At 45.8% G+C, this 24,117-nt stretch overlaps 1 protein-coding gene across 3 annotated transcripts in view; it reads right to left on the minus strand.

The window, feature by feature from the left end:
- MCM9 (minichromosome maintenance 9 homologous recombination repair factor) overlaps window positions 1–24,117 on the minus strand; it is a 102,571-nt gene that overhangs the window by 36,506 nt on the left and 41,948 nt on the right. For 2 of the 3 annotated variants that reach the window (XM_069726212.1, XM_069726211.1), the window contains exon 8: window positions 16,691–16,865. The exons of the other annotated variant lie outside the window; for it this stretch is intronic. In XM_069726212.1, coding sequence (XP_069582313.1) covers window positions 16,691–16,865 — 175 coding nt within the window. The remainder of the gene's footprint in view (window positions 1–16,690; window positions 16,866–24,117) is intronic. 3 annotated transcript variants of the gene reach the window in all.

Raw genomic sequence — 24,117 nt, forward strand, 5'->3', positions numbered from 1 at the left:
TAGGGCCAGTCAAGAATGGTCACAGAGTTGTTCTGAAGCCACTCCTTTTTATTTTAGCTGCGTGCTTAGGGTCATTGTCTTGTTGGAAGGTAAACCTCTGGCCAAGTCTGAGGTCCAGAGCACTCTGGAAGAGGTTTTCATTCAGGATATCTCTGTACTTGGCTGCATTCATGTTTCCTTCAATTGCAACTATTCATCCGGTCCCTGCAGCTGGATAACACCCCCATAGCATGATGCTGCCACCACCATGTTTCACTGTTGGGATTGTATTGGGCAGGTGATGAGCAGTGTCTGGTTTTCTCCACACATACCGCTTAGAATTATCACCAAAAAGGTCTACCTTCATCTCATCAGACCAGATAATCTTATTTCTCAGTCTGGGAGTCCTTCATGTGTTTTTTAGCAAACTATGCGGGCTTTCTTATGTCTTGCACTGAGGAGAGGCTTCTGTCGGGCCACTCTGCCATAAAGGCCCAACTGGTGGAGGGCTGCAGGGATAGTTGACTTTGTGGAACTTTCTCCCATCTCCCTACTGCATCTCTGGAGCTCAGCCACAGTGATCTTGGGGTTTTTCTTTACCTCTCTCACCATGGCTCTTCTCCCATGATTGCTCAGTTTGGCTGGACGGCCAGGTCTAGGAAGACTTCTGGTGGTCCCAAACCTCTTCCATTTAAAGGATTATGGAGGCCACTGTCCTCTTAGGAACCTTGAGTACTGCAGAAACTCTTTTGTAACCTTGGTCAGAGCTGTGCCTTGCCACAATTCTGTCTCTGAGCTCCTAGGCCAGTTCCTTTGACCTCATGGTTCTCATTTGGTCTGACATGCACTGTGAGATGAGAAGTCTTACATAGACGTGTGTGCCTTTACAAATCAAGTCCTATCAGTTTAATTAAACACAGCTGGACTCGAAAAGGGGCGTGGCCTAGCGAGCAATGTGAGAAGACGTGCGGCTGAGCTCTCCTGCCACAATCTCCCTAAACATTGGTACCTGAGGCGCCACCGAACGCTGAATTCACTCTTAAGAGTGTGCAGGGACCCGTGGAGCAGCAGTGAGCAGTGTGCGGTCAGGTGGAGAGGAGTCCCGCATGAGAATGACGCGCAGGAGACAGAAGGAGCCGGCAGCGTCTGGAAGCTCTCAGGCCCAAGATGGCGCCGAGACTGCAGAGGAGGCGGCAAGGGCAAGCGCGGCATATCTAAGGAAGATGGAGGTGATCGCTCGGCTGGAACGCTTTGCGAGGTCAGAGGTGGCTGCTAATGAGCTGTCAGCAGCTGAAGGTGAGAGACCTGAAACAACATATGTCCCTGGGGAACAACAAGAAGGAGGGAGCCAGTCGCAGAGCAGTGGGGAGGAACAGAGATCCCCTGATGTGGATGCACGTGCTGACCAGCTTGAACAGCCAGACACACTAGACATAGCAGAGCCGACGCTCAAAGATATATTCTCTGTGGTGATGTACAACAAGTCTGCCCTTGCAGCTCTGAACAGTTGTGTGGATGAATTAAAGGGAGAGATGGTTGCTATTAATGCTGCAGTGCGCAAAGTTGAACAGAGAGTGGAGGTGGTGGAAGAACGTGTGGGGAGCTCTGAAGACCAGGTTAATGAACTGTTGAAGAGGGAAAAAAAGTATGTGCAGCGTATAGCTGAACTGGAATATAAAACTGATGATCTTGAGAACCGCTCCCGTAGGAGTAACCTGAGGATTGTGGGGGTGCCAGAAAAAGCGGAAGGAAATAACCCCACTGAATACATTGAGTCATGGCTGAAAAACACTGTAGGAGGGGATGGTCTCACTAAAATGTTTTCCGTTGAAAGGGCCCATCGTGTGCCCACCAGACCCCTGCCCCCAGGATCAGCCCCAAGAGTCATCTTGGCTAAAGTTCTGAATTATCGGGACCGGGATACCCTGCTGAGGAAAGCCAGGAACTGTGCGGATCTAACCATAGATGGCAATCGCATCTCCATCTACCCAGATTATTCTGCAGCCGTCCAAAAGCTCCGAATGACGTTTGGAGAAGTCAAAAGGCGACTACGAGACTTGGATTTGCGCTATTCAATGATTTACCCAGCTAAGCTGAGAGTCGCTGCCTTGGATCGGGTGCACTTTTTTCAGAATCCAGAGGAGGCGACACACTGGCTGGATTCTACCACCAAAAATATCAGAGCGGAACGGTCCCGCTGAAGCAGACTGAGTGAAGTGGAAAGAGTGATTACCTGTTATTCAGTTTGAATTTGATAAGTTAATGGTCATCTCTGAGATGACATATTGTTATGATGGTATATGTGGGTTGTGTTCGGCGGCGCAACGGACATTGCAGTTTGATAAATGTGGACGGGAGAGTGGTTGGAGCATTGAGCTTGTATTGTTGGGCTGTAAAAACGCCCTCTTAGATCTCAAATAGAGAGGGAGAGTGAATTCTTATCAGCTTAAAAGTTGTGGGAGTCAATCAATCTTTTGGGAGGGGGATGGAAGGGAAGGTTGGGAGTTATTTCAGTTGGAAGGTTGGGAAGGTGGGGGGGCGGGAGGGAAGGGCAAGGGGGGGAGGATCGAGACCTCCTTTCTTAATGAGTCAAACGTTTGGTACTGTGATATATCAGGGGGGGTAGAATTAAAATTCTAAGCTGGAACGTTAGGGGTCTCGCAAATGTCTCAAAGCGGGTCGCAATTCTACAATATCTGCTGAAACTGAGGCCTTCAGTGATATGCCTTCAAGAAACACACCTGGTAAAAGACAAAGTAGCTATGTTACAAAAAAGATGGGTGAGGAAGGCTTATCACTTTACGTACTCAGCCTATGCTAGGGGAGTGTCAGTATTAATCCACACTTCTACTCCATATGAAGAAGTGGAGGTTATAATAGACAAAGACGGGCAATACGTGTTTATTGTATGTAAGATATTGCATAGATTATTATGTATAGTGTCTTTTTATATCCCTCCACCGTTTTCGGGAAAAAAGATACAGGAAATTCTGGACATATCAGGGAAATGGACTGGAGTCCCGTTGCTTGTAATAGGAGACGTGAATAATATTGCAAATGATCATTGGGATAGGGGCAAACATACAGGGAATAGAGAGGAAGGGAATGTAACACCTTTTGGAAACTACATGAGGGAAATTGGATGGATAGACTTGTGGAGAGTTCGAAATATGGAGAACTACACTTACTCATGCTACTCGGCGACGTATGGTTCCTTGTCTCGCATTGATGTGGCTTTGGGAAATGAAGGGGTGGATAACTTGATGCAGGAAGTGGAATATTTGCCCAGAGTTCTATCGGATCATTGTCCTCTGATGGTATCTCTACAATTGAGAGAACAGGGGAGGTTGGCAGGTATGGGATGGAAAATTCACCCCTTTTGGTTACGGTTGCTGGATATGGAAAAGATAGGAGAGGAACTGGGTGAATTCTTTAGGATAAACGAAGGTAGTGCAGAGGGTCATATAGTTTGGGATACTATGAAGGCGTTTTTGAGAGGGATCTTATTCAGAGAAGTATCTCGATTTAAGACAAGGTCTCAAAAACTAGATAAAGTAGTGATGGAGGAATTAAGGGCAGTCGGAGGTTAATAAACTTCACATCCGTAAGGCAGAGAGATTGCGGGCATTTCAGAACGAGGCATTCTATGCGGAGGGTGAGAAAGTGGGGCACCTGCTCTCAGTCGTAGCTTCGGCACAACGGGAATCCTCACATATATACGCAATTAAAACAAAGGAAGGTAATGTGGTTACACAAGGGGATCAAATTTTGGATGTATTTAAACAATTTTACAGTGAGTTATACTCCTCTAAGATACATATGAACAGGTATATGAGTGCGATTAAGCTTCCTAGACTAGGTGAGGAGGATAGAGAATTGATGGATAGGCCGATGGCGGCGGAGGAACTGAGGGTGGCACTGGCGGATATGGCGGGTAATAAGGCCCCGGGGGCGGATGGCATTACGGTAGAGGTGTACAAAATTTTTAATGACAAAATAATAACTAAATTGGAGAAGGTATTTAATGAGTCGTTGGAGAGGGGAATACTACCTACATCTATGAGAGAGGCCATTGTTGTGGTCATTCCTAAAGCTGATAAGGATCCGCTGAATCCGGAGTCCTACAGACCAATCTCACTCCTTACAGCGGATATAAAGATTTTGGCGAAGGCCTTGGCCAACAGACTATCCCATGTGATTGATAAAGTAATCCACCCAGATCAATCTGGATTTATGCCCAACAAATCTACAGCAATCAATTTAAGGAGACTATATTTAAATATGCAAATTCCAGCTGAAAATGTTGGAAAGAGAGTGGTGGTGTCTTTGGATGCCCATAAGGCCTTTGATTGTGTAGAATGGAATTATTTGTGGTCGGTTCTGTTGTGCCTTGGGTTCGGGCCTAAGTTTATATCTTGGGTGGGGTTGCTATACTCCTCTCCAATGGCAAAAATTAGAGTAAATAGTAAATTATCTGATAGTTTCTCATTGCATAGGGGTACAAGGCAGGGGTGCCCATTGTCTCCGTTGCTATTTGCCCTAGCTGTGGAACCCTTGGCTGCTAAAATAAGGGAGGCACGAGAGATAAAAGGATTTGTCTATGGAATGAAGGAGGAGAAGGTGTCTCTGTATGCTGACGATATTTTGTTATTTTTTGGGGACTCAGGGGAGAATCTGAATAACGCGGTGGCATTAATTGAGGAATTTGGGGAATTCTCTGGACTCAAAATAAATTGGGACAAATCGTGCATTATGCCCATTGATGAGGTAGAAAAGGGTACTGAGGAGGTGGAAATGTCAGCAAAATTGAAGGTAGTTTCGAAATTTAAATATTTGGGGATACAAATCACCCTTCCTCTGACGAGGTTTGAAGAACTTAATCTAAGCCCTCTGCTACAAAAAATACGTACCAAAATTTCAGCGTGGAACAAACTACATCTCTCTGTAATTGGAAGAGTGAACCTTTTGAAGATGATAGTGATGCCGCAGTTGTTATATGTACAGCATAATTCTCCAATTTGGATTCCGCAGAGTAGGTTCCATAAAATTAAATCGCTGTTTGGCAAACTAATATTGGGGGGGGAAAAACCCAAGGTTTAAACAAGAAACTTTGCAGAGGCCAGAGGCGGAAGGGGGCTTGGCGCTCCCTAACCCTTGGGTATATTTTTTATCAGCACAATGCCAGCATAATGGAGGATGGGGGGAGGAGATGGGAAAGGGGCAATCGCCCAGTAGTTTGAGTTATTTGATGGGAAAATGGCCTCTGGGTGAGAGTTTGGAAGGGGGGCAATTTTTGAAACTGGGTTCTCGGTTTCCTACTGTTCTCCTAATTCATAAGGTATGGGAAAAAGTTAAACAGATTAGGGGTGTCACAGGCCTTACCAAATACTCACCTATATGGGATAATATAAACTTACAAGAATTTAAGCAAATGGAAGGATATGGGCCATGGAGAGAGGCAGGAATTAGAAAGATGGGTCAGCTAATGGGTCAAGGGGGACTTAAGGCCCCTTCACATTTAGCGACGCTGCAGCGATACCGACAACGATCCGGATCGCTGCAGCGTCGCTGTTTGGTCGCTGGAGAGCTGTCACACAGACCACTCTCCAGCGACCAACGATGTCGGTAACCAGGGTAAACATCGGGTAACTAAGCGCAGGGCCGCGCTTAGTAACCCGATGTTTACCCTGGTTACCATGCTAAAAGTAAAAAAAAACAAACACTAGATACTTACCTACAGCCGTCTGTCCTCCAGCGCTGTGCTCTGCTTCTCTGCTCTCCTCCTGTACTGTCTGGGAGCCGGAAAGCAGAGCGGTGACGTCACCGCTCTGCTTTCCGGCTCACAGCCAGTACAGGAGGAGTGCAGAGCACAGCGCTGGAGGACAGACAGCGGTAGGTAAGTATCTAGTGTTTGTTTTTTTTTACTTTTAGCATGGTAACCAGGGTAAACATCGGGTTACTAAGCGCGGCCCTGCGCTTAGTTACCCGATGTTTACCCTGGTTACCAGTGAAGACATCGCTGAATCGGTGTCACACACGCCGATCCAGCGATGTCTCCAGGGAGTCCAGCGACGAAATAAAGTTCTGGACTTTATTCAGCGACCAACGATCTCCCAGCAGGGGCCTGATCGTTGGTCGCTGTCACACATAACGATTTCATTAACGATATCGTTGCTACGTCACAAATAGCAACGATATCGTTAACAATATCGTTATGTGTGAAGGTACCTTTAAGTCATTTGTGGAGTTACAAACAGAATTCCAGCTATCACATTTAAATTTATATCATTATAAAAGAATTCAGCATGCGTATCGGTCGCAATGTCGGAGAAAACTTATTGAGATCCAGTTTGATATCACGCTGGCTTCCATTTTGGAGAACAGCGGGACAAGGGGGGCAATTTCAGAAGTGTATAGAGATTTATTATTCACCTTTCTAGCCAAACATCCCATCAAGTCTAGAGTGAAATGGAAAGCTGAATTGGGAGAGATAAATGATGATAGATGGGAATCTATTTTAGAATATGTGACTAAGATCTCTATGAGCGAACCTGGGAGGATGTCTCAATTATATGTGATTCATAGAGCTTACAGAACTCCCGATAGACTGTTCAAGATGGGTTTGAGGTCTGATTCCGAGTGTCCACGTTGTTCGCAGGAACAGGCAGACATGTTACACATGCTGTGGTATTGCCCTAGATTGTCTGCCTTCTGGACAGTTGTATTGAATCGGATTGAATTGGTATATACAGTCATGGCCAAAAGTTTTGAGAATGAGACAAATATTAATTTTTCCAAAGTCTACTGCTTCATTTTTTCTAATGGCAATTTGCATATACTCCTGAATGTCAGAGTGATCAGCTTAACAGCAATTACTGTACTTGCAAAGTCAATATTTGCCCAGAAAATGAACTTTAACCCCCAAAACACATTTCAATATCATTGCAGTCCTGCCTTAAAAGGAGCAGCTAACATCGTTTTAGTGATTGATCTATTAACGCAGGTGTGGGTGTTGATGAGGACAGGGCTGGCGATCAATCAGTCATGATTAAGTAAGAATGACATCACTGGACACTTTAAAAGGAGGCTGGTGCTTGGTATCATTGTTTCTCTTCAGTTAACAATGGTTATCTCTAAAGAATCATGTGCAGCCATCATTGCACTGCACAAAAATGGTCTAACAGGGAAGAGTATCGCAGCTACAAAGATTGTACCTCAGTCAACAATCTATCGCATCATCAAGAACTTCAAAGAGAGAGCTTCCATTGTTGTCAAAAAGGCTCCAGGGCGCCCAAGAAAGACCAGCAAGCGCCAGGACCGTATCTTAAAACTGTTTCAGCTGCGGGATCTGACTACCAGCAGTGCCGAGCTTGCTCAGGAATGGCAGCAGGCTGGTCTGAGTGCTTCTGCACGCACTGTGAGGCGGAGACTCTTTGAGCAAGGCCTGGTTTCACGGAGGGTAGCAAAGAAGCCACTTCTCTCCAGAAAAAACATCAGGGACCGACTGATATTCTGCAAAAGGTACAGGGAGTGGACTGCTGAGGACTGGGGCAAAGTCATTTTCTCTGATGAATCCCCTTTTCGATTGCTTGGGACATCTGGAAAACAGCTTATTCGGAGAAGAAGAGGTGAGCGATACCACCAGTCTTGTCTCATGCCAACTGTAAAGCATCCTGAAACCATTCATGTGTGGGGTTGCTTCTCAGCCAAGGGAATCGGCTCACTCACAGTCTTGCCTAAAAACACAGCCATGAATACAGAATGGTACCAGAATGTCCTCCAAGAGCAACTTCTCCCAACGGTCCAAGAGCAGTTTGGCACCCAACAATGCCTTTTCCAGCATGATGGAGCACCTTGATATAAAGCAAAGGTGATAACTAAATGGCTCATGGAACAAAACATAGAGATTTTGCGTCCATGGCCTGGAAACTCCCCAGATCTTAATCCCATTGAGAACTTGTGGTCAATCATCAAGAGACGGGTGGACAAACAAAAACCAAGAAATTCTGTCAAAATGCAAGCATTGATTATGCAAGAATGGACTGCTATCAGTCAGGATTTAGTCCAGAAGTTGATTGAGAGCATGCCAGGGAGAATTGCAGAGGTCTTGAAGAAGAAGGGTCAACACTGCAAATATTGACTTGCTGCATTAACTCATTCTAACTGTCAATATAACCTATTGGTACTCATAATATGATTGCAATTATATTTCTGTATGTGATATAAACATCAGACAAACACTAATAAAAACCAGAGGGCAGCAGATCATGTGAAAATATAATTTTGGTATCATTCTCAAAACTTTTGGCCATGACTGTAGGTGTGTCATTCCCAGAGACCCTTTGGTCTGTATATTAGGCTATGTGGAAGAAAGTCTTAGTTACTCACCGGTTAACGGTGTTTTTCGGAGTCCATGACAGCACTACGGAGAGAGGGGATCCGCCCTTCAGGAACAGGAAACCTACAGATACATAAGGGCGGTACCTCTCCCCACGCATCAGTTGGTTTACAGAGCACAAGAGGACCACCAAGATTAATAGCATACACAATAAACAATAATACAATATTAACTATTCACTACCCGTGAATTATATATAAATAAAGGAAGAGGTGTACACCCAGAACTTAAGAAGACGGGAGGGTATGTACAGGTGCTGTCATGGACTCCGAAAAACACCGTTAACCGGTGAGTAACTAAGACTTTATTCGGTCGTACATGACAGCACTACGGAGAGAATTACAGAGAGTAACTAACTAGGGAGGGACTACAGCTTGCAGCACCCTTACACCAAAAGAGAGGTCAGAGGAGGCACCCAGGTTCAATCTATAATGGTTATAGAAAGTGTTTGGAGAAGACCAAGTAGCAGCCTTACAAATCTGGTCGATCGACACCTCCAATCTTTCCGCCCCCGAAGCCGCCATAGCTCTAGTGGAATGCGCTTTAAAGGGACACTGTCACCTGAATTTGGAGGGAACAATCTTCAGCCATGGAGGCGGGGTTTTTGTATGTTTGATTCACTCTTTCCTTACCCGCTGGCTGCATGCTGGCTGCAATATTGGATTGAAGTTCATTCTCTGTCCTCCATAGTACACGCCTGCGCAAGGCAAGATTGCACCTTGTGCAGGCATGTAGTACGGAGGACAGAGAATGAACTTCAATCCAATATTGCAGCCAGCATGCAGCCAGCGGGTAAGGAAAGGGTGAATCAAAAACACAAAAACCCCGCCTCCATGGCTGAAGATTGTTCCCTCCGAATTCAGGTGACAGTGTCCCTTTAAGACCTTCAGGCGCCAGCTTGCCCTTTGAGATATAAGCCAGCGAGATAGCCTCCCTGATCCATCTAGAAAGAGTAGACTTCGAAGCTCTATGCCCTTTCCTACTACCCTGATAGGACACGAATAGGGCATTATCTAACTTCCAGGGATCAGTTACCGCTAGATACTCCAGGATACATCTTCTTACATCTAAAGTGTGTAACTTCCTTTCCTTATCGTTAGTAGGATTGGGGAGGAAAGATGGAAGAACTATTTCCTGTGTTCTGTGGAATCTGGACACTACTTTAGGGAGATATGCTGGATCAGGGGATAGTATCACTCTATCATCCCTAAGCTGCATGTAAGGGGGAACCCTGGATAATGCTTGTATGTCACCTATCCTACGTGCCGATGTTAGGGCTACCAGGAAGGCTACTTTAAGGGATAGATTTTTAATAGAGGCTGAAGTAATTGGCTCAAATGGGGCCTCTGTCATGGCTGAGAGGACTAGGTTCAGGTCCCAAGGCATGACTCTATTCTTCACAATTGGCCTAGACCGTTTTGTTGCCCTGATGAATCTGCTGACCCAGTGATTCTCAGCGATGTTGCAGCCAAAGAGGGCCCCCAAGGCTGATACCTGCACTTTAAGAGTATTTGGGGATAACCCCATCTCTAACCCCCTTTGTAAGAATTCCAAGATCTGGTCTATTGGTATTGACTGACCAGCTATTACCCCCGAGTTCTGAAGAAATCTCTTCCAGATTCTGACATAGATTTTTGTGGTTATTACTTTCCTGCTTTTCAGCAGCGTGTTAATGAGGGCCGGCGAGAACCCCCTATCTTTTAGCAGCGCCCGCTCAAAATCCACGCCGTCAGATGAAGGCCAACCGCTCGAGGATGGTAGACTGGGCCCTGGGATAGGAGATCCAGAATGTCTGGCAAGACCCATGGATCGGACATCGACATAGCCCTTAGGCATGGAAACCACATCCTTCTGGGCCAGAAGGGGGCAATTAATATTACTGTGGCTTTGTCCTTCCTGATTTTCCTCACCACCAGAGGAAGTAGAGACAGGGGAGGAAAGGCGTAGGCTAGCCTGAAGTTCCAGTCTATGAGGAGGGCGTCTACTGCCAGGGGATTTTCTCTGGGGTTCAGAGAGCAGAATTGTGCCACTTTCCTGTTTTCTTTTGTGGCAAACAGGTCTACCTCTGGTTGTCCCCACCTTTCCACGATAAGGTCGAAGATGGTGCCGTTCAGGGACCACTCTCCCTGCCTTAATGTGTTGCGACTTAAGAAATCCGCTGCAGTGTTTTCTGCCCCTTTTATGTGTAGAGCCGTCAACGAGAGAAGATGTTGTTCTGCTAGATGAAACAGTCGATCTGCTACACACATCAGGGATCTGGAACGAGTCCCGCCTTGGTGATTTATGTATGCCACGGTGACTCGATTGTCCGAGAATACCCGCACGTGGTGGCCCTGTAGACAGACAAGGAGTGTTTTAACCGCCTGCTCCACAGCCGTTAACTCCTTTAGATTGGAAGACATCCCCATCTGATCATGATCCCAAAGCCCCTGGACCAATGAATCCCCCATGTGAGCCCCCCACCCAGAAGGGCTAGCGTCCGAGGTGATAATACGAGTTATATTATACTCCCAGAGGACCCCTGTGGACAGGTTCTTTTGATCTAACCACCACTCGAGGGATACCACAGCGTCTTGGGATAGGGTCAGCAGGCTGTCTAGACCTCCTCCCAACCATTTTTGATGTAACAGCACCTTGCCCTGGAGTATCCTCGTATGATACTGAGCCCATCGGACCGCTGGAATACAGGACGAGAGAGAGCCTAACAGAGACATGGCTCTACGTAGGGTTTTTTGAGGCATTCAGCACTTGAAGATGCAGGCGATCAATTTTTTCTTGAGGCAAACGGCATTCCTGAACCTGGGAATCCAGGGTCAGGCCTAAAAATCGCTGCACCGTCATGGGCTGTAACCGAGATTTTTTAACGTTTAGCATCCACCCCAGACGCTCTAGAGCCGACATCACCTTATGTAACTGCTCCCGACAGTGATCCGCCGTTTTACCTACGATAAGGAGATCGTCCAGGTAGGGGATTATTAGAATGTTGGACTCATGTAGGTGTGCCATAACTTCCGCCATTACCTTGGTAAATACCCGAGGGGCGACTGAAATCCCAAAGGGAAGGGCCCTATACTGGAAGTGTCTTATTACCCCATCCAACCGTACCGCCACCCTCAGGTATCGTTGGTGACCTGCATAAATAGGGATATGGTAATAGGCGTCCTTCAAATCCAATACTACCATAAAGCAGTTTTTAAACAGCAACTTTATTGCGGTATTAATGGTTTCCATTTTAAATGGTTGAATGGTCAGAAAATTATTCAGCGCTCTAAGGTTGATAATTGTTCTGAAGGAGCCGTCTGGTTTACTTATTAGGAATAGAGGAGAGTAGAAACCACTACCCTGTTCTCCTTCCGGAACCTCAGATAGGACATTTTTATTGAGCAGATCGTGAACTTCCGCTTCCAGGGCTGCCTGTTCCGCTGGAGAGGATCTGGGAGGGGTGACTCTGAAGAAGTTCTGAGGGATAGAGGAGAATTCTAGCCGCAGACCCGTAGCTATCACCCCCAAAATCCAATCACTACTGGAGATCTTGGACCAGGCCGGGTAGAAGGCAGATAGTCTACCTCCCACCGGGGCGACTAGTCATTGGGGTGGTCTTTTGACTTCACGGGGTGGCTCCTGACGTCCTCCACCAAACATGAACCCAGTACCTCTCTTCTTTTTCTCGTCCCATCTGCTCTGATCTCTGGCCGGTCTCCTCCGAAAGAATCTTTTCCCTGCGAAGGGCCGCCTGTAAGAAGTAGTTGGTAGATTAGGAAACTTCTTCTTCTCATCTCCGGCTTTCTCTAGCAGCTCATCTAGGACTGGCCCAAACAGGTATTCCCCTTCGCATGGGATAGAGCACAGACGAGATCTGGACTGAAGGTCACCCGGCCAACATTTCAGCCATAGGGCCCTGCGCGCTGCGTTCGATAGTCCTGCCGCTCTATCCGCCATTCTCGCGGAATCCGCAGAAGCATCTGCGAGAAAGGCAGCAGCATTTTGAATTGTTGGTAGGAATTTCAACATGGAATCTCTGGAAACACCTTCTTCCAATTTAGACCCCAGCTGATCTAGCCAGACCATCATCGATCTGGCTGCGCATGTCGCAGCTACCGCAGGTCTCAAGGCACCAGCCGACATTTCCCATGTCCCTTTAAGGAACGAGTCAGCCTTTTTATCTAGAGGATCCTTTAGGGAAGCCATGTCGTCAAAGGGGATAGAAGATTTCTTAGATGCCTTAGACACCGCCGCGTCTAATTTTGGTGCCTTATCCCATGTGTTCACCATGGGGTCCTCAAAGGGGTATCTTCGTTTAAAGGCCGGTGGAAAAGAGCCTTTTTTCTCCGGCTTTATCCATTCCTTTTTAATGAGGTTTTGGACCTTGTCATTGAGTGGAAAAGACCTACGTTTTTTAGGGTCTAGACCGCCAAACATTAAGTCCTGTGCTGAAAGTTCTGGCCTTTCATCCGCCACCCCCATAGTGGATCTAACTGATTTAATCAGTTTGTCCATTTGGTCCAACGGGAAACAGAACCGGTTAGACTCTTCATCCGAAGAGGACGCTGAGGAGACAGAGGCGTCTGAATCATTCTCCCTACTTGGGCCAACAGACGAATCCGAATTTGAGGCGCTAGGCTCCCTTCTCCTTTTGGAAGGCTCCCCCCGGGACAGGGATTTCAGGGAATCCTTCACCTCCTTCCTGATAATCTCCCTAAGATTTGATGTGAAATCGGGAGACTCCTCCGCCACCTATGGGAGCGGAAAAAAGGCTATGTAATTCCTCCGGTGCTACCGCTATATAGTATCCTATTCATCTATTTCCTACCGTCTGCCGCACACACGACTGACAAAGTCTTTTAGTGTAGGCGTCTGGCAAAGGGCAAGCGCATAGCGCGCACTCCTTGTTTTTAGATTTACCAGCGCTTTTTTTCCCCTATGGAAATAAACATAGGAAAAGACTGCATCAGGGTACATTCACGAAGATCTCTTACCCAGGCAGTAGCGGTAGGTACCGGATTACTGGGGGGTCGGTCCAGATCCTTCTGTCTTGATCTGCGACTGGCCTGAACACTGCGCCCGCGGGTCTTCTGCTTGGTATTTGCCTCCAAGGATCTGTCCTCTTGCTCCAGCAGATCACCGGCAGCTTCTGGCACATCCATAGCTGCAGATGCAATTAGCAGCTCTGCAGCAATCTATCCGGCCATATATAGCCCTCCCCCATCCGGAACATGTGCAGGTGTGCATGGCCAGCTTAATCAATCCCCCCCCTGTGCCCGGACCCTGCTCCACCCTCCCCCGCCCCTGGACGCTCCCTCCCCGTCGGTCCCACCGCATGCAGGACTGCGGCATTCCCAGCTGAAGCCGGCGTCTAACTTCCGGTCCCGGCTCCGCCCCCTCTCGCGTCACTTCCGGCAACGCTAAAGCGCTCAGGGACGCGCCCGGAAGCCGGGGACGGCGTCGCCGGATCCCCCAGCCGCACGCCGCCATACCATCACCGCACATGGCCCCAGCACAGCGGCAATCGCGACGGAAGTCGGCGCCCGACCCCCGGATCCGCCCCGATCCTAAAGGAGCGCAGAGGGGCACTCCGGGAAGCCCGCGCCGCATGGATAGGCCTCAAAGGCAGGGAGGACAGGGGCACGGGAAAGCGAATGGACCGGGGGGTGGGGGAGACATACTCACCTTTGCTGGCCGCAGAGACAGACCTCCTCTGGACGCTGCTCCCCACTGCACCGCTCACTGTCGTGGAGCCCTACCCAGGCCCACCGTGGCGCTTCCAGGGACCCGAACTGCCCGAGGTAGGAGACCCCCTCGCTACCTGGGTCGGACAGCCGGCCTGGGTGCTTGATAGGTGACTGAAGACAAATCTGTAGGGAATCCTGTCCTCCAGGAACAGGAAACCAACTGATGCGTGGGGAGAGGTACCGCCCTTATGTATCTGTAGGTTTCCTGTTCCTGAAGGGCAGATCCCCTCTCTCCGTAGTGCGGTCATGGACGACCGAATAAATAGCAGTGGTATCTATGGTTAAACTGGCGATTGCTAGACTGTTATTCATAGCAAGGAAATTGATAGCTCGGTTCTGGATCAGGGAGGAGCCTCCGACTAGACGAGACTTTCTTACGCAGGCGGACCATATAATTTTATTGGAAAAAAGTATCTATACTAAGAGAAATAAACTAGATGTATTTCAAAAGTTTTGGCAGCCATGGATAGAATGGGATTAGAATTGTGGGGAGGATGCATAATGTTATAGATGATAATCATACTATACAATTGTATTTGAATTGGGGAAGGAATATCGGATGGGAATTTGGGAAAGCATTAAAGGGGTCTCGAAGGGGGGGATAGGGAGGGAAAAGGAAGGGGGAGTTATGTTCATAAAATATATGATTATCTGTGAATAACAGCTTGATGTCATTTGTTATCATTGATTTTCCTTAATAAAAATTTATCTGATTAAAAAAAAAACACAGCTGGACTCCAGTGAAGGAGTAGAACCACTTCAAGGATGATCACAAGGAAATGGACAGCATGTGACTTAAATATGAGTGTCTGCGCAAAGGGTCTGAATACTTCTGACCATGTGATATTTCAGTTTATCTTTTTTAATAAATATGCAAACATTTCTACATCTCTTTTTTCAGTCAAGATGGGGTGCAGAGTGTACACTATTGAGAAAAAAACAAAACTTTTTTATATAAGCAGCGGAGGATTTTATAGGGAACTTCTGCAGGCTTGGGGAATCTAATGAGGTGCAGTTGGAGGGGATGTAGAGGAGCAGTACAAAGCTGAGTTGGTCACTGCACACTGATCCAATGTATCATTCAACCTTGAAGATCAGCTCCTGTGAGACTCCTCCACTCTAGTACAGGATTGCAGGAGCACTGAAAATGAGCTGTGCTGTGGAGCGATGTAGTGCCGTCAGGCACACTGGGAACTTCTGGTTTGGCAGCCTGGTGGTGACTTTCCACAGAAGGTCAGTGATTCCTATATCAGGATCACAAACATTGCAAGGCATGCATTTATGCAATTTTTGCTAAATCAATTATTATTTAAAAAGGTGTTTTGTTTCATTTCTTAAAAAAAAAAAAAAAAAGAAGAAAAGGAGAACAGGAGACCGGTATTCTTAAAATGGGTTGTTCCACTGCTAGGACAACTCCTTCTTGAACTAAGTGTTTGGCCCCGATAAAATAGAAAACCTACCGTATACTCACCTCCCACGCTGACACTGTTCCAGCGTTGGCGTCACTCGCCGTCCCAGGTCTCTTGTGGGTTATTCTGACACTTGGTGCCCAACGCTGGCGTCACTGTCTCCGCCTTAGCATGATTTAAACATGAAGAGGAAGTGGGAGATCAGCTGCAGCGCGGACGTCCTCTTCATGTTCAATCCCTACTAAGGCGGAGACAGGGACGCCAGTGCTGAATGGGCACCAGGGTCACGTGTCACAACAACCGCACGTGGGTCCGGGACCGCGAGTGCTGACATCCCTAGAACGGCGCCGGCATGAGAGGAGAGTATAGGTTTTTTATTTTATCGAGGCCAAACATTTAGCTCAAGAAGGGGTTGTCCTAGTAGTGGACAATCCCATTAAAAAAATGTACCTACAGTAGCTTTAAAACCATTATAAAGAAACAACTATTAAATCTTCTACCGCATCATAGCTAGTGGCAGCAAATCACAGTCCAAAGGCTAGGGTCAGACGAATGTATGAAAAAAATAAAATAAAAAAATAATCGCCTGAGTTTCATATGGAAAACGTTGTCAATTTTCATCCACATTGTCATTCAAGGGCCCGTTTATTATATCCCTGTGATATCCATTTTCATACATCTACCTTTAAAAATGTGCATGACCACATACAGTTTCCTAAGTAGTGATGGCAAAGTATCCGTAAAAATCAGATGCCACATGGATGTTCTGTATAGGATCCGATTTTGTACATCCATAGACGTGAATGGGCGAGGCTCTGAAGATAATAGTGCATGATGCACTCATCTATTGGATTCCATTGGTCCATATTATACACTCGTCTGATCAAACCCTAAGAGTTACAGGAAAATTAAGTCTGCTAGGGACCAACTGAGGGTGGGAATTTATTTTTTTATTTTTTATTTTAATAACATTTTCAGCAGATTATTTCTTAAACTCTCAGATAACCACCTAGTGTCAAAGGGATTATCGTTAAAATCCCTCAGGTCCAAGGAAATAATTGACTATTGCTATAACTAAATGGAAAAAAAAATAAAGAAATTAATGCAAAAATGGGATATTAAAAGTTAATAATTCCCATCAATACCTTTATATTAAATTATTAAAAAGATTTTACCCTGCTTTGGCCACACTTATGGTCTGCTGTTCCATTGCCTCATGGATACTGGTTCTATCGTGCTCTTTAATGCTGTTGAATTCATCAATGCAGCAAAGACCCCCATCTGCCAGGACCAGCGCTCCAGCTTCTAGATTCCACTCACCCGAATCCTTCACCGCAGTTACAGTCAATCCTTTAAAAAAAAAAAATTAAAAAAAATAACCTCTGTGCAAATAAGCAGCAAAATGTGGTCAAACTGACGCTCAACTAAAGAGGGTCAAAATACAACGATTCCAAGCCAACTTCTCTGATAAAGTGTTGTCACATCATTGTTTTTTACTTTTACGGTATTCATCAGCACAAAAATTATGGCTTGCATTGATATTTTTTTTCTCTTAAATAAAATAAATTTTGGTTTCTGACCCCATTTTTCTTTAGGACCCTAGACCTAAGTTTTTCAGTCCAAGAATCTGTCAAAAGGCGTGTTTTTGTGTGGTAAGCAGACGTGTCTATTGACACCAACTTGGGTACATATGGCGTTTTGTTCACATTACACTGCATTTTTTTTTTATTTTTTTTTTTTTTTTTGGGGGGGGAGGGGGGGGTGATAAAACTCAATCCAGGCATTTTAATTTTTTTTTCTCTTTAGCATGTGGGATTATTTTATATATTGACCATTTTGATAGAGCAGACTTTTGCAGTTATGCCGATACCAAATAAGATTATCAGGAGGGAGATTGTAACATTCTGATTTTATTTATACTTTAAAAACTTTTCTTATATTTTGCTTTTTTACTTCTCTTACGGGACTTGAAACTGGGATCATTTGACTGCTTAAACTATAGATATCAGCCAAAATGGCAGCGAAGGACATCTTCAGCAGGTCTCCGGCCACCATGGCATCTCATCAGTACCAATAAAAGCGGTAGCATACAGTATACCCACCAGCGACCACTTTATTTTTACGCCTCGACCCTTTTCAGTGCACACCCAGTTAGTTACTCACCCCATTACACAAATAATGGTATTCAAACTTAAAGGGAACCTGTCACCCCGTTTTTTCAGATTGAGATAAAAATACTGTTAAATAGGGCCTGCGCTGTGCGTTACAATAGTGTATGTAGTGTACCCCGATTCCCCACCTATGCTGCGAAATACATTACCAAAGTCGCCGTTTTCGCCTGTCAATCAGGCTGGTCAGGTCGGGTGGGCGTGGTGACATCGCTGTGTTTCTTCCCCAGCTTTCCGTTGGTGGCGTAGTGGTGTGCGCATGTCCAAGTGCCGAATCCACTGCGCGCAGGTGAAGAAAAAGCGCGCGATCTGCGCTATTACTCTTGTCATCGGTGGGGGCGGCCATCTTCCTGAGGCCGCGCGTGCGCAGATGGAGTGCTCTGCTGCACGGGGCTTCAGGAAAATGGCCGCGGGATGCCGCACGTGCGCAGATAGAGATCGCGGCGGCCATTTTCCCAAAGCCGAGTTTGCATCTCGGCTTCAGGAAAATGGCCACCGCGATCTCCATCTGCGCACGCACGGCATCCCGCGGCCATTTTCCTGAAGCCCCGTGCAGCAGAGCACTCCATCTGCGCATGCGCGGCGATAGTCCACAGTAACAGCTCATGATAGTGCTTGTCATTCATTTTTTTTTGCAATGAGTAGTCCGCACGCTATTGTATAAATGTGTCGGTAGACCGCACACTACAGAGGCACATACATACAAGTATCACATTCGACTACTTAATGTACTGAATAAATAATGGATCGGGATAAGGTGCAGCAGATACAAAGAGGTGAAAGCATTAAGTCCCAGGATTAGTGTTAGGTCCGCACGTGACCTCGCAACATACTGGTTGTCATACATACAGTGGGGAAAATAAGTATTTGATAAACTGCCGATTTTGCAAGTTTTCCCACCTACAAAGAATGGAGAGGTCTGTAATTTTTATCGTAGGTACACTTCACCTGTGAGAGACAGAATCTAAAAATAAAAAACAAACAAACAGAAAATCACATTGAATTTTTTTTTTTAAATAAATAGGATATTGGTGTATGAAATAAATACTTGATCACTAATCAACCAGCAAAAATTCTGACTCTCACATACCTGTTAGTTTTTCTTTAAAAGTTCTCCTTCTCTGCACTCATTACCTGCATTAATTGCACCTGATTCCTATATAAACGACGCCTGTCCTCACTCTCAAATCACACTCCAACCTCTCCAACATGGCCAAGACCAAAGAGCTGTCTAAGGACACCTGGGACAAAATTGTAGACCTGCACAAGACTAGAATGGGCTACAGGACAATAGGAAAGCAGCTTGGGCAGGAGGCAACAAATGTTGGCACAATTATTAAAAAATGGAAGAAGCAAAAGAAGACTGTCAATCTTCCTCGATCTGGAGCTCCATGCAAGATTTTACCTCGTGGGGTACTGATGAGTCTTAGAAAAGACTTGAAGAGCTGGGACCACAGTCTCAAACATTACCATTAGTAACACTAAGCGGGCATGGATTCAAATCCTACAGTGCACGCAAGGTCCCCCTGCTCAACCAGCACATGTCCAGGCCCATTTGAAGCTCCCCAAAGATCATCTGGATGATCCGGATGAGGCATGGGAGAAGGTCATGAAGTCAGATGAGACCAAATTAGAAATGTCTGGTATCCACTCCACTCGTTGTGTTTGGAGGAAGAAGGATGAGTACAACCCAAAGAATATGATTCCAACCCTGAAGAATTTTGAGGGAAACATCATTTAGGGGTGCTTTTCTGCAAAGGGGACAGGAAGACTGCACCGTATTGAAGGGAGGATGGATGGGATAATGTATCGAAAGATTTTGGCCAACAAGCTCCTTTCCTCAGTAAGAGCATTTAAGACGGGTCGTGGCTGGGTCTTCCAGCATGACAATGACATAAAAAAAACACAAAGCCAGGGCAACTAAGGAGTGGCTCCGTAAGAAGCATTTCAAGGTCTTGGAGTGGCCTAGTCAGTGTCCAGACCTGAACCCAATAGAAAATCTTTGGAGGGAGCTGAAATTCAATGTTACCCAATGACAGTCCTGAAACCTGAAAGATCTGGAGGAGATCGGTGTAGAGGTGTGGGCCAAAATCCCTACAGCAGTGGGTGCAAACTTGGTCAAGAACTACAGGAAACGTCTGACCTCTGTAATTGCAAACAAAGGTTTCTGTACCAAATATTAAGTTCTGTTTTTCTACTGTATCAAATACTTATTTCATGTCATAAAAGGAAAATTAATTATGTAAGAATCAAAAAAAATCCAGAAAATCACATTGTAAGATTCTGTCTCCCACAGTTGAAGTACACCTAGTTAATCAATACCCAAAGATCGAAAGGAAGCATGAAGCAGCCAATAGGTTAAAAAAAAAGTTTACTTTATTAAATAGGCAAGAAACATATATTTAAAACCATGTATAAAAAAAATGGGGAACAAACACCATCTACCCAGGTTGTTCAGATGAGTACCTTCATTGTTCCTTTGCTATTTTGATATGTATGGTTCATCTACCTGCTTCACTCACAATTCCTATTAGGCTGGTCAGATTTTTTGACCTGTGCATAGTTACCTTGGACACCATCTTTTACAACATTTCCACATATATTGAGGACTAGATGGTGGCCTGATTCTAACGCATCGGGTATTCTAGAATATGCATGTCCACGTAGTATATTGCCCAACCACGTAGTATATTGCCCAGCCACATAGTATATTGCCCAGCCACGTAGTATATTGCCCAGCCACGTAGTACATTGCCCAGCCACGTAGTACATTGCCCAGTCACATAGTATACTGCCCAGTCACATAGTATACTGCCCAGTCACATAGTATACTGCCCAGCCACATAGTATATTGCCCAGCCACATAGTATATTGCCCAGCCACGTAGTATATTGCCCAGCCACGTAGTATATTGCCCAGCCACGTAGTACATTGCCCAGCCACGTAGTACATTGCCCAGCCACGTAGTACATTGCCCAGTCACATAGTACATTGCCCAGTCACATAGTACATTGCCCAGTCACATAGTATATTGCCCAGTCACATAGTATACTGCCCAGCCACATAGTATATTGCCCAGCCACATAGTATATTGCCCAGCCACATAGTATATTGCCCAGCCACATAGTATATTGCCCAGCCACATAGTATATTGCCCAGCCACATAGTATATTGCCCAGCCACATAGTATATTGCCCAGCCACATAGTATATTGCCCAGCCACATAGTATATTGCCCAGCCACATAGTATATTGCCCAGCCACATAGTATATTGCCCAGCCACATAGTATATTGCCCAGCCACATAGTATATTGCCCAGCCACATAGTATACAGCACAGAGCCACGTAGTATACAGCACAGAGCCATGTATACAGCAGTATACAGCACAGAGCCACGTAGTATACAGCACAGTCACGTAGTATACTGCCCAGTCACGTAGTATATTGGCCAGTCACATAGTATGCACCATATCCCTGTTAAAAAAAAAAGAATTAAAATAAAAAATTGTTACATGCTCACCTTCCGGATCGAAGCGGCCGGTTAGCGATGCTCGTCGCGCGCTCCGGTCTGAAGAGTGCATTGCGGTCTCGTGAGATCATGACGTAGCGGTCTCGCGAGACCGCACGTCATCATCTCGCGAGACCGCAATGCATGGAGCGGTCACCGGGGCGTCGCGAGGAGCATCAGTAACTGGTCGCTTCGATCCGGAGGCCAACCAAGGGTGAGTATGTAACTTTTTTAAATTATTTTTAACATTAGATATTTTTACTATTCATGCTGCATAGGCAGCATGAATAGTAAAAAAGTTGGTCACACAGGGTTAATAGCAGCGTTAACCGAGTGGGTTACACCGCGGTCAACGCTGCCATTATCCCTGTGTGAGCGCTGACTGGAGGGGAGTATGCGGGCGCCAGGCAGGGACTGTGGGGAGTAAGGAGTGGCCATTTTCTTCCGGACTGTGCCCGTCGCTGATTGGTTGTGGCTGTTTTGCCGCGACCAATCAGCGACGTGGATTTCCATGACAGACAGAGGCCGCGACCAATGAATATCCGTGACAGACAGAAGGACAGACAGACAGAAAGACGGAAGTGACCCTTAGACAATTATATAGTAGATTACCCCCTGCTTACTTTCTTTACTTGGAGTGGTTTGGTACTAGCAGAGGTGATCTACTCTGACACTTCTTTGTAGTTACTCATGCCTTTATGAAGTTTTTGTGTGGTTCTCCAAATTGGTTTTGTATTTGATATGCACAGGGCTACGTTGCTCCATATTCTTTTTTTCTATGAGGTTATGACTGACAGTCTGTTTTACTCTCCACTTTAGGAGTCATTATGGGACAAACAGTAATTATTATTTTGGACATGACTAGAGATGGGCGTACACCTGGATGTTCGGGTCCAGCGGGTTTTGAAAAACTGTTGAAAACGGTTTATCCCCCCCAGACATGGATTACGGTGTGGAACAGAACGGCAGGTAAGTGTGGGATATGGTTGTTTTTTTATTTTTGTTTTATTACAGAAGACGAGAGATTCAGTGGAATTAGGTGAGCTGAACTGTGTTTGTTACTTTTAAATAAAAAAGTAAACTGTGTTTTGTTTTATTTCTCATAATGGACTTTATTTTGGCTGTGTCTTTATTTACCATGTAACTATAGGATTAGTAATGGATAGGTGTCTTATAGACGCCTCTCCATTACTAAGCTGTGGGCTTGATGTCATGGAACAATACAAAAGGTGACATCAACCCCGCAAGTATGAACCCCACTTGCCACCACTACAGGGCAAGTGGGAAGAGCCAGGCAAAGCGCCAGAAGTGGCGCATCTAATAGATGTGCCTTTTCTGGGTAGCTGTGGGATGCTATTTTTAGGTTGGGGGGCAGCCAATATACATGGCTCCTTACCAACCCGGGAATAACAGCCCCCAGCTGTCTGCTTTGGCAAGGCTGATTGTCAAAAATGGGGGGGACCCCACAACGTTTTTTTTTTTAACTATTTATTTAAATTTAAAAAAATGGCGTGGAGACTGTTCTGTTCTTGATAACCAGGCTTGCTGAAGCTGACAGCTGAAGGTTGCCATCCCCAGCTGTGAGTTTTACCTGGCTGGTTACCAAAAATACAAGGGAACCCACACCGGTTTCTTTTTTTTTTTTCTTTTTTTTATTTACAGCGCAGAAGCGGCAGATGAATACGCCCATCAGCCACTCCTGCTCTTGCGGTTATGCAGCGAGGTGACGGATGATAGGAGCTGTAGTCCCATTCGCTGACACCAGTGACCGGAGGTAAACTGTATACCTCCGATCACATCTGTGCGCTCACGTCATCTTGACAACGTGGGAACCGCGGCTCTCTGACCGGCGAGAATGATTTCACGGCAGATCAGAAGCGGTGTTTGCCGCACTGTCATGCACATAACAGCGCAACACACACCTGGTGTTCGGGCAGACAAACCCGAACAGTAACACGGACTTCCTGGTGAACGCCGTGTCTGTGCCTGAACAGTAGGTGTTCAGAACGGACGCCAAACTAAACTGTTCGGGTTCGCCCATCTGTAGACATGATCGTATATCTGTAACCCTTTAGATTTGCTTTAGGTTTTCATGATCTTTAGGAACCCAAATTCTTTCTGAATGGAACATATTTCCATCACCACAGTGCATAGACATCTACCATCTACCTGGAATTAGTATATGATAACGTGACTACTCCAAGGACGTAACTCCGTGTTTGGGGTCTCTGTCTCTTTACATTTTTATACATGGTTTTAAATACTGTATATGTTTCTTCTGTTTTTAATAATGTAAACTTTTTTTTACTTAATCGCTGCTTCATGCTTCCTTTTGATCTCTGGATATTGCTTATGGTGGAAGTGTGGCCCATATAGCCCGTGTTTTGCATGGATTTACCTCTCCGTTCTTTGTAGGTGAGAAAACTTGAAAAATCGGCAGTGTATACTTATGTTCCCCACTGTAACCAGCGGGCATTTCTTTGCAGGCGTTATTATATTTTGCACAGTATTGTGTATGCCCAGCATTAGGAGGATGGCAGCACTGGACAACGGTGCCATGCTCTGTTACCATAGGCACCCAGTGGCATGGGAGATTATAGAGCGATAATAGGCTCCTCCATAAATCCCAGTAATTGCCCTGGATGATGGGGCCGGCGTGTCGCTTCATGTAACGATAATCATCTGCAAAGAGTTTGTATGTTCTCTCCGTGTTTGCGTGGGTTTCCTCCGGGCACTCCGGTTTCCTCCCACATTCCAAAGACAAAGAACAAGTACCACTGATACATAACTTAGAAAAGTAACGGGATATCATCCCATATATTCTGGACAATATACTAGTCACCAGGACACTCCAGACATATTAATCCTACAAAAGACAAGGAGTAAAAATCCCATACACAGGTATAAAAGGAACGTATAACAATCT

This window comes from Ranitomeya imitator, chromosome 5 (assembly GCF_032444005.1).
Source record: "Ranitomeya imitator isolate aRanImi1 chromosome 5, aRanImi1.pri, whole genome shotgun sequence".
NCBI classification, from domain to species: Eukaryota; Metazoa; Chordata; class Amphibia; order Anura; family Dendrobatidae; genus Ranitomeya; species Ranitomeya imitator.